The 11,551-nt window shown below is 43.6% G+C and overlaps 1 protein-coding gene across 1 annotated transcript in view; it reads left to right on the top strand.

Moving 5' to 3' along the window:
- Positions 1-568: 568 nt before the first annotated feature.
- abcf1 (ATP-binding cassette, sub-family F (GCN20), member 1) overlaps positions 569-11,551 on the top strand; it is a 25,572-nt gene continuing 14,589 nt past the window's right edge. Inside the window, exons 1-10 of the mRNA XM_015955781.3 lie at positions 569-767; positions 2,185-2,231; positions 2,310-2,387; positions 3,785-3,899; positions 3,973-3,998; positions 4,079-4,168; positions 7,731-7,781; positions 9,710-9,778; positions 10,526-10,624; positions 10,861-10,980. Of these exons, the coding sequence (XP_015811267.1) occupies positions 707-767; positions 2,185-2,231; positions 2,310-2,387; positions 3,785-3,899; positions 3,973-3,998; positions 4,079-4,168; positions 7,731-7,781; positions 9,710-9,778; positions 10,526-10,624; positions 10,861-10,980 (756 nt within the window). The 5' untranslated portion in view covers positions 569-706. The remainder of the gene's footprint in view (positions 768-2,184; positions 2,232-2,309; positions 2,388-3,784; positions 3,900-3,972; positions 3,999-4,078; positions 4,169-7,730; positions 7,782-9,709; positions 9,779-10,525; positions 10,625-10,860; positions 10,981-11,551) is intronic.

Genomic DNA, 11,551 nt, shown 5'->3' with positions numbered 1-11,551 from the left:
ATTAGGATGCCTCCTGGACGCCTCCCCAGGGAGGTGTTTCAGGCAAGTCCTGCCGGCAGGAGGCCACTGGTCAACTCAGGGCACGTTGGAGAAAGTACATCTCCGAAGTAGTCCAGGAATGCCTTGAGGTCCTACCAGAGGAGCTGGTGGAGGTGGCCAGGGAGAAGATGATCTGGAACTCCCTAGTTGGGATGCTGCTCCTGCGATCTGGACCCGGACAGGCGGAAGAAGACGAGAAGAACAATAACCTTGAACTGAGTTTTGAGGATGAATAAGAGGATGATGAAGAAGAGCACCTCACAAGATAAAAATCACAAGGTGCTTCACAAGAAGAATGAAATTATTGAAAAGGCTCATGATGAAAAATGGGGGAAGATGAAACAAATTCCTTTTCTATGGTGTTTTCATTGTTTTTATGTCACACCAATAATAAATATGTTAATAAATAAGCTCATATTTCAGAATAATTTCAATAATGTGACATTTTAGTGAAATAGGATGTTACAATAATCCTACAGAGGGCAGTATTACACCCGAGGTGTCCATAGCTGCCGAAAATGATGGGCGAAGAAGATTAGCGACCCCCGGTATCAGTAGTGATCCATGTGAGGCTTCTAACTAGCACAGCCTAACTAGGGTTTGGATTTTTTAAAATTAATTTATGAGTATTTTCATCGAAGTGAAAACTCACAGGTAAAGCAATAAGATGCCTAAAAAGACAAAAGAAGAAGTTGAGTGGGTGGACGAGGACGCAGCTTTGGTGGCAGGTGAGATAACTGATGAGAAGCTAGCGGGCTAATTTAGCATCACTGCTGACAAGTCCATGAACTGTTTGTAGTCACAGAAGAATGGCTGTAACCAGACCTAGTAACATGTAACAATAAGATGTTATTATCATTGTTAACGCTAATAAAGTCGGGAGTAGTTCATAGTTTATGTTTAGATCTGATTTACGTTCTATGGTCACATTACCAAACGTCGGCCTCAAAAAGTTGTATTTAGAATTGTGACGCAATTGATAACACTTTGAGCAGCCCTTAGCAATGAAAAGGCACGTTTGCGCTTATAGTGAGTTCAGGTTTTATGTTAGGATCATCAGATGCGCGCGCGCGCACACACACACACATTCTCTGTTAGGTTTACCCTACTACCCCGTTCAACGTGATCAGATCTATCCTAAAAGGTTGTCTATGGTTCTTAACTGCAGTTAGGATGTACTCTTCACCTGTTTGTGCTGATTGGTGGTAAAGCTACAGGGTGTTTACAGAGCCCTGTTAATCCTACCAACGACTGTAAAATACCATGGACAAATCTTCAATGACGTCACCTATATGTTTCTGAGGCTTCGACTTGAAGCCTAGTGGGCGGTCCCGATCACCACCATGTGTCACACTTCTCGACACTCCTGGACAATACATAAATGAGCAAAGAGATGGAGCTGAGAGTGGGTGGCAATTTGAGGATCTCAGTCCACCATTGTTGGCAGCTACAAGCTAAGTGAGCTAACGAATAAGCTAATGGAGGTTTGAGGACACCTTTAGCCAGAAAAATGGAGCACGCGTCAGCTCACCAAGCTGCTGAGTTCTGCAGGCGAAAAGCTCAGCCTCAAACCACAGCGATTGGAGCCAGGTGCCCGAGCCGCGTGCAAACCCACGCCTGGCTCTTCCGCAGCAGTGTGAGATCCATAAAATGCACAGTTACATCCCGCCCACCAAACTGATAGAGCGCTGTGATTGGCACGCCACCAGACTGGCTGGGGCTACGAAGGTTCCAATAGTGCATAGCTAGACTAACATGCAAAGCAAAATCATTTAGCTTCTGCCACTGTCTGTCTAGATTTCTAGGCTAGAGCAACTATGCTTTCACAATTCCATTAAGTAGTTAGACTTTTGTTTTAGCAAGTTGGGAGCATGCTAGGAACCAAGGGCAGGTAGAGAAAAAAGTGGGGGGGAAATACCAAACTGTGATTTTGGAACAGGCTGTTGAACTGAACCACGCCCATCCGAGTTACGCCGAGTAGGGCTGTTGGAAGATCCCCAGTATATCCAGTTGGCTACAACTAGATATACATGGTTACCTTCAGTTAGACCTGGCTACACCGCACCACATCTGATCACACCTGGTTATGTTTTCCTAAATCCTCTGGTTTTTTATTTGAACATAACACATAGTGTCTTCCATCAGAGAAAACTGTGAAAAAGGGGAAGAAGGATAAAAAGGCAAAAAAGAGTGTGAGTACTATCTTAATGTTAAAATAAATTCCATCTGATCTTTTCTCATTGGAATTTCTGTGTGGTTTTTTTACTTAGTTCTTTGAGGAGCTTTCAACAGATGTTAAACCTGAGAAGGTTGATGAGCTGCCAGCAAAAGAAACTCAAGGAAAGCAGGTAATCATCACAGTTTTCACTCGATTCGTTCACTGTTGTTTTTGACCCAGAGGCTGCTAATGTTTTCACTCTTAAGTTGTGAAACATACCTGTAATCTTCACAATGTGTTTCTGGGAGCTGGCTGGAAGTTCGGGACTAGGGCTGGGTGACGGTGGCACAGGAGTTAAGTGCTCGCCCCATAATCAGATGGTTGCAGGTTCGAGCCCCGCTCAGTTTGTTGATGTTGTGTTGTGTCCTTGGGCAAGACACTTAACCCTGCTTGCCTGCTGTTGGTGGTCAGAGGGACCGGTGGCACCAATGCTCGGCAACCTCGCCTCTGTCAGTGCACCCCAGGCAGCTGTGAATACATCGTAGCTAGTGATGCACCGATATATTTTTTTGACATTGACATTAATGCTTCTAAAATCAGCAGATTTTGTATGGGATGGAAATTATTAAAGCTGAGTTTACGTTATTATGTACACAAAACACACACATTTACAGTTCTGAGATGATTTCATTCACTGTTCACATGACTAAACAATCCCCCCCCCCCCCCCAGTGTTTCCCCTAGGAATTTTTCCAGCTGTGGTGGTGGTAGGGGTGTGTGTGTATGTGTGTGTGTGGGGGGGAGATTATGACACGTCTCACCTTTATGTTAATATTGTTTTATTTGATGCACTCCACTTTGAACTGCACCAATCCAGTAACTGCTGCATTTTAATAACTAGTATTAAAGGTGAATACACCAATATTTTGTGTTGTAAAATGCCTTGGGGGGGTTTCCAGGACTCTGAAAGGCCCTATATCAAATACAGGCCATTTACTATTTTACCATAGGATATTTTGTGCCCTATAGCAGAACAGTGTTGGTAGTTATCATCACCCTTTGTTTCTACTGGACGTAAAAGAGGCACCCCGCTGCTGGGCCTCGAAGGCGTGGAACGTTGCCGCATCCAGAAAAGAAGGGGTAATAATGCTGCAGTCAGTCTGTGGCATCAGAGGCAGGCATAGGAGCAGACCCGTGCTAAATGTGTTGTTTTGTAAAGCTTTGGATCTTTTTTTTAATTCTTTAAACGGCAACACTCAGATCTTATGTTGACGAATCTTATTAAAGAATTGGAGGTAGTTGAGTCCTGCTGTTTTCATGAGGCTGTTGCTTGAATTGAGTCTAGCCGGTTGATGGGCTGTAGATGGCCCAGTGTCATTGCCCCCTTAGGCTTCAGCTGCACTTTCATACTGAACAACAGCAAGCACACTTTTGCGATGTCTGTTCATGGCAAAAAGATCCAACATCAACACGGTCAACCACATTAGCGTCCGGTACACACGACAGACAACCATAACTGATTAATAAGGTTCTGTTACAACACAACAAAGATATCCGATTCTTCACTTTGTAATCCTTTCTTTTCAGCCCCTTAAAAAGAAAAAAGATCGGAGAGCAAGAAAAGGATCTGATGATGATGAGGAAGATGTAAGGCTGAGACTGAAAAAGCTCTCAGTCCAAGCAGATGAGGAAGATGAGCCAGGTATGGAGTTTCGGTATCGCAGCCTGACGAACATTTTGGAAAAAGTGTTTAATGTTTTCTTTTGATTTCACAGTTGTTTCCTCAAACAAAGGAAAAAAGGTTTGTCATCCTCTTCATTAATACTTTCCTCCTGATTCTTTACACAATGATATTCTGAAAGCATCTTTGGTTTCCTTTAGGTGGGAAATATTTTTGCTGCTCTCAGCCAAGGGCAGAGCGACGAGGATGAGGAACAAGATTCGTACGATGAAGATGACCCAGAGAAACCGGTATGCTTCTTAAAAGTCCTAATGTTCTTAAAGGGAACATATTATGTAAACCTGACTGTTTGAATCTTTTATTACTGCCTTATGGGTCTACTGCCTTTATGTTTTCTGTCCGTGTTTCGTTTAGGAATTATATGACTAAAATAAGCTGTTACAAAAGTGAAAATGTGCGTATCTGTTGTGTTCACATCAACCAACATTGCTGAGGATCTGTCGCTTTAGTTAACTGAGACGGAGACAGGATCTGCGTGGGGACTTCACACTGGGGGCATCAGCGGTGCGGAATGTCCCTTTAGTCTAGGCTGATCCAAACTGGCCGCGACGCAAAAATGTTCTGGTGTGTCTAGGGATGGGTACCGAATTCGGTACTTTTTAAGGTACCGACCGAATTCCACAGTACCGACCGAGCACCGATTCACTTCATTTGAAACGGTCCCTCGTTTCGGTACCCGTCCTTCACAACGAGAACTTGCCTAGACAGCTGTGCATGCGCAAGAGCGTTAAGTCGTCGGTCGCTGCGAGCGAGTTGTAAACAGAGCAGCATGGTAGAAAGAACGCACGCTAAAGCTTGGGTCCACTTCGCTAAATGTGATGGGTAACTGGGTGATGATGAAACCAGCGACAACGATCTAAGTGAGACATCCTCATCTTAATCTGCTCCGGTAGGTAAATAAAATGTTTAAGATAACGTTAGCTTGATATGTTAGCTTCCGTTCCGCTAATGGTGCGTTCGCTTTCTCCTCGGAACTCTGAAATTCCGACTAGAAGAACATGAACGCGCTCTAAAGTTTGGTTTCACTTTACTAAATGCGACCGGTGAAGATGAAACCAGCGACAACGATCTAAGTGTGAGGCATCATCGTTTAAATCTGCTCCAGCAGCTAAATAAACAGTTTAAGATAACGTTAGCTTGATTTGTTAGCTTCCGTTTCACTAATGGTGCGTTTGCTTTCTCCTCGGAAATTCTAACTTCCCAGTAGGAAAAATCAAATGAAAAAGGACGGCAAAAGGAATGAAGATACACAGTAAATTTAGTTCACAGTAAAGATGTTTGCTTCAGTTTAATTATCAGCTTATAAAACTACAAGGACGATGTTAAAATACAAACAGTTATATGTTATTTATCGTGATATTTATCAAATATTGTTATATATTGAGAAAAATATATATTTAATTATAAAAGAGAATTAAAATAATAAACACTCAAAAGTATCGAAAATTGGTACCGTTAAGTACCGGTATCGATTCGTAGGTACCGGGAATTAGTACCGGTTCGAATGTCAAAGGTACTCATCCCTAGGTGTGTCCCAGAAGCAGCTCGCAATGCCGCTAAGGAAAAGACTGGTATCTATTTAATACAAGTCACTTCTGGGACACATACATTTACACAGTTGAAATAGGGCTAGACAGGAAATCATACAAGGTTTCAGAGTTAAACGTCTGATAATTTTCTAAAGAGACTATTGCAACGTTGTGATTTCATATCTATGTAAATAATGTCTAAATGTGTGACCTCACGACTTTTCATTCGAGAAATGCAGCAGTGTGTTTTTAATGACTTTTCTCCTGGCAGTGGAGAGAAACGACATTAAAAATGACATCAAACATTGATATTAAACATGATTTCCTTCTTTTTGGTTTGATGTCGGATGGTATAAACAAACTGACCTTTGAAGTCTCGAGGGATATTTAGATCTTGCGAATCCAGTGTGGACAACGGGGGAGAAGCCGCGCCATGGCTGAGACCCTCCTGGTGTGGACTGGCGTGCAGAGAAGCACGCGAGTAAACCATTCTGCTGTTGTTCCGTGCCGCTGATGACACCAGTGTGAAGTCAGGGTTAGGACTCTTACCAGTGCCTCTGGTCGACTAGGGAGAGAGAGACAGAAGTTTGCTTCTCTGCTTAAGTTGCTACCTCCTTGGCTCAACTTAGTAGACTAATCAGGAGTCTTCTTAGCAGAGGAGATGGGAGTATCGATAAAGACGTGGTATGGACCAGACCTCCCAGCAACGATTGACCATCATACTCTGTGCAGCAGTAGCTCAGGAGGTAGAGCGGATTGTCCAGTAATCGAAAAGTTGTAGGATCATTTCCAGCTCCTGGCAGAGAATGCTGCTGTTGTGTCCTTGGGCAAGACGCTTAACCCACCTTGCCTGCTGGCGGTGATCGGAGAGACTGGTGGCGCCATTGTTTGGCAGCCTCGCTTTCATCAGTGCGCCCCAGGGCAGCTGTGGCTACATCGTAGCTCATCCCCACCAGCGTGTGAACGGGTGAATGACTGATTGTGTTGTGAAGCACCTTGGGGGGTTGTAGAACCCTAGAAGGTGCTATACAAACACAGGCCATTTACCGTTTACTGAGTGTTTTGGTCAGAGCGACTCTGAGTTGGGACTCCATTGAGATATCACACAGCAGGTTTAACCGGCACTTAAGATGGAGATGGATGGATGAATGGCGATGCTACAGAGCTATGGCTAACACTGCTAGTAGGAGTGGTCTGAAACAACCACTGTCAGACCACACCTTATAGACCTCCTACTCCCAACCCAAGACGAAAAAGGCAGGAGAAGTAGGGATTCTGAGTCGGTTCCAAGTCCCGATCCAATACTTGTCAGGAAAACGTTAAAATGAGAAGAAAACACATCCAAGTTGTCACTTGTTTAGGAAGGACACGGATTAAAAAACGTTTTATATATTATGAAAATATTTAAAAGTCGCAACGCTGCTTTTATTTGAAGTTGTTTACTCCCTCAATATGTAGCTGCGAGCAATACGTGTAAACGTGATGGAGCAGGCAGGTGGAGCCTTGGTGGACAGGCTAACTTTCCCTGCACAACACCTGAAGCTACCACTCAGCTCTGGTGCTGCAGGAGAACTAGAAACCCAGACGTTTTGCGGTCTGTTGGTGATTTATTTTTGTTTATTAACGTATCTTCCTCTGTCAGCTGGCTTCGTGTTTTTGTCTGAGTTCACTGTAAGCTGGGACTGTTGGTGGCAAACTGGAGATTTGCTTTGTTGACGCCCAGAGGGAAAAGCTGAAAGCAAAAGTAGTCCGTCTGAAGGCTGGCCAGTTTAAAATACCACCGAGCTGCAGATGTTTTAGCTCTCCTACGGATACACATTAGCACTGCATTAGCCTGCTTGCCAACAGCTGCACCTTGGCGTCTTGAGTCCCTGCCTGCCTTAAATTGTGTGTGACGTTACTGTTTTGTTTTCATTCAAGAAAAGAACAATGTAGAGGAACTTACTGAAATTAAAACTAAGCTGTTTTTCTTCCATTTGAAAATCTATCTCAGGTTGAATTTAAAATGTCGTGTTTGTTGTTTTAAAAGATTTCTGGGTAAGTCATCATTAAATCCGATCTCTTTCTCCAGATCCTTTTAAAATCACGTGATTGGATCAAAGCATCCCTAAGTAGAAGTCCTTGTTCTGGTTGCTTTATCGCAAACCTCCAGCTACTTTTTCTTCTTCACAGGGCTGGATGTAGAATGTGCAGCCTGATAATGTTGAAAAGCTTTTGAAGCAGCATGTCCACTCTGAATTTTTCTATTTTGTCATTAAAACAGGAAGTTAAGAAAGCCAGAGATAAGGACGGCTCAGACTCCAAGAAGATGAAGGTAAGATCTCCATTATGAACCTGACCATCTATCATTATTGAATGGATAATGTTACTGCTAATAATCCTTTACTCAGCAACCTGATCTCGATCCAGAATCAGATTTTTTCCAAGTCGGTGAAGAATTTGTTTTGGTGTTTAGTGCAGGAGACATTTAACATGTGTAAGTAATGTAAACATATGTATACGATGTTAGGAAAAAGCTTAAGTCAATAATTAAAGGTGCTGGTTTTGTTAAAGATGGCAGGAGAAGCAGTCTGGTCCAGCCATCGACATATACATATATGGACAATGGGTTTCCATAGGCTCCAAAAACACATTTTTGAAGAGAAATGGGAGGTGGCCACCACCGCCATTTTGACCGTGTCACAGGTTCCGTCAAGCCCAGACAATTCCACAAAAGGGAAGAGAGGTGGAGCTGAGGGTGTGGTTGTAAGGCTGGGATCAACTGACGACACCCGGTCGAACTAGCTACAAGCTAACCTGAAGCTAACCCAAAGCTAACGCGGAGGTGGGAGCTAAGTTAACGGAGGTAGCGACCTAGCTACAACCGGAGTTAACTGTGCACAACACCAGAGCTTCTGGTCAGAAACATGTTTTGGTACCAGGCTGTAAACATGTTTATTTCTGCTGTGAAATTGGTATTTTTAGCATGGGAGTCAATGAGGATTTGCTCGCTTCTGACACCAGCCCCTAGTGGATGAGGGTGGAACTGCAATTTATTTCATTTCCGCATTGGACTTAATTTCTGTCCCGCATTGTGGGGGCTTGGGTCCAGCAGCCCTGTGGGGGTTTTGTCTCCCTAAACAGTTTTACATACTCCTTAATGCAGAGGGGTGGTGAATAGCTTAGGAGGAGGGGGAAGGAGAGCAGCCCTGATCTCTAAGGCAAATTTGACTAATTGGCTGCGGGGGACCGCAGGGTGTGTTCCAGCTACAGGGGATCACACTGCTGAGCCTCACTGGTAAGGTCTGCTCAGGGGTTCTGGAGAAAGGGTCCGACAGATTGTCGAACCTCGGATTCAGGAGGAGCAATGTGGTTTTTGTCCTGGCTGTGGAACACTGGACCAGCTCTGTACACTTGGGGGGTTCGGGTAGTTCGCCAAAGCAGTCTACCTGTGTTTTGTGGATTTGGAGAAGGCGTTCGACCGCGTGTCTCGGGGGGCCCTGTGAGGGGTACTCCAGGAGTATGGGGTACCAGGTCCTTTGATGCAGGCTGTTATGGCACTTACACACTAGCATTGTCTCTACCCATCCTGGACTGTTTGGAACGTTCTCATTTGGGTAGCCTTGGGTAGAATGCCTTCCTCGGGTCAGGGATGAGGTCCTGCCCCAAGTGGAGGAGTTAAAGTATCCCGGGGTCTTGTTCACGAGTGACTGAAAGGTGGAGCGTGAAATTGACAGGCGGATTGGTGCTGCATCTGCAGTGATGCGGGCGTTGTACCGGTCTGTTGTGGCGACGAGAGAGCTGAGCTGGAAGTAAATGTGTTTTGTCCTTACAGGCTTCCGTAGAAGGAAGCATGGCATCCAATATGGCGTCACCCATAAACTTAGACCCGCTCTCATGTATTTTAGAACAGATGTTTATGGTTAAATGTTATGAAACTGCCAATATTTTTCGCTAGTAAATATGATGTTGGAGTTTTTGTTGTATTGGGTTCAACAGACTCCGAGCCTTGATCATTTTGGTCAGCGGAACAGGGCTAGTTGGCAGTCCCAAGACAATGACTGATATTATGAAGAGGACGTGCCTCTTCTGTCCTGTCGCTGTTCTCTCATGTTGACGAGAGCATCAACAAAGTTCAAATTATTTTCTTTGTGTTTGTCAAATTTCTGTAGCTGTGGTCCATCTCTGTTTGCTTCACTGTTTCTGACTGGTGTGAGGCAGCAGTTCTGTCCCGTGATGCTTGTGTCTGAACTTTCTCCACAGAAAGCAAAAGCAGCAGAGAAATCACACAGCATGGAGGAGGATGAAGAGGAGGAAGATGGCGACACAATGGTAGTACATTTCTCCTCCACAGTAGAGCAAGGGATCTTGTTCTGAATCTTAGCCGCTAGTGTTTTGCTTCTAGAATTCTAAAAATTCAAATTGAGAAAACTGCTTCTTGGTACGGTCACGGGATGGATATGTGGGTGGGCTGGTAGATGGTACTTTATCGTCTGTCTCCCAAAGGGTTACAGACATGTCCCTTTTGACCAAACTAGCCGATACAATGAAAGCATACACCATACCTACTTCACATTGTTCTAAGTGGGTACTGGCGAGGGAACTTCTATGAGATTTGCAACGAGCGAGATTTTAAACCAGAGTGCGAGAGGACCTGCCCTGTGTTCGGACCACACCAGAGTCGAGGTCTTAAAAGTTCCTGACTTGGTTTGGCTTTCAAACCAGGAGCTATTTTTGCTGATGGACCACAGGTTTAGAGGGAAATTCAGAATGTTGATCAGTTCCTTGTGTTCTAAACTTCTTGTTACATCTTCCAGAACCTCAAACAGCCGAGAGGAAGTAATTCTGTAAATGCTGGCAAACTGTCCTGATTCAGACGATGGGGGAAAATGCTCTTCTGTCTGAAGCTGGAGGAGATTTGATACTACAATTTCACCTAATTGTGTGTGTGTGTGTGTGTGTGTGTGTGTGTGTGTGTGTGTGTGTGTGTGTGTGTGTGTGTGTGTGTGTGTGTGTGTGTGTGTGTGTGTGTGTGTGTGTGTGTGTGTGTGTGTTTTCGCACATATGCATCTTTCCCAGCTGAGTGCAGAGGATGTAATTGCTGAGCAGGCCGATCAGTCAGCTGATGACCCGTACGCGAACCTCAGCAAAAAGGAGCGAAAGAAGAAGAAGAAGCAGGTAATCAATGAGGTTCTGGTCTTAAACTAGATTTGTTTATCTTGAGGAACCCTAAACCGGGTTTAACTGAACCTGAGTTAGAAAATCTGGCTGTTATTAACAGGTTATTACAAGCCTGATTTAGAACCCCAAACCCTCCCAATGAGGGTCTTTGGTCGCATGTTGCGTGGTGTGTGCTTGTTATTCTCCCATGAGTGTGTGTTGTTGTCTCACGGTGTGTGTTTTTCTTCCTACAGTTGGACTTTGAGCGTCAGGTTGCCAGTGTTCGAGCTCAGAACGCTCTGGAGGAAGATTTCTCCGTGTCTCAGGCTGAGGTGTCCTCCAGACAGATGTTGGAGAACGCCTCAGACATTAAGGTGACAAATCCTGTATAATCATTGACTTCTGACACTATAGGAAAATGAACTAAATTCTGTTTGTGTTTTTATTTAAGGATGTAAACAAGACTAAATTAAAGTCTTTCTAAGCGGGTGATTATTTTCTATACCCACTGTAATGCCACTTTTCTGGCCAACATTTAGATGTTTTGCACCTTATTTTCATGCTAAAATGTCTCACTAATAACTGCAAATGCACATTTATGAACATACGTTTTGAACACTAAATTAACCAACTCCTGAGTCATAATTTTGTGCTCTGCACAGTTTTAAAATCAAACATTTAACCAGAGTTCTAGTAAGTATTTTAAAAGTATTAAGTACACAAAACAGATAAATATCAGTTGATAACTTTTTTAACTGCATTTACTAAGCAGATATTTTTCAGGTATATATATAAAATAAGTACAACTTTGTTAAAAAAAATCTAATTTGTTAAATTAAGAATAAACTAAATAAAAGTAGAACTTAAGTTTACTAATTATTTTTACCAAGTTTCACATTCATTCTGTGTACTGTGTAGAAGGAGTAGCAAAAACTAGGTTTTGTA

Source organism: Nothobranchius furzeri, chromosome 11 (genome assembly GCF_043380555.1).
Source record: "Nothobranchius furzeri strain GRZ-AD chromosome 11, NfurGRZ-RIMD1, whole genome shotgun sequence".
Classification (NCBI taxonomy): Eukaryota; Metazoa; Chordata; class Actinopteri; order Cyprinodontiformes; family Nothobranchiidae; genus Nothobranchius; species Nothobranchius furzeri.
This window is presented reverse-complemented; position numbering and strand designations above follow the sequence as displayed.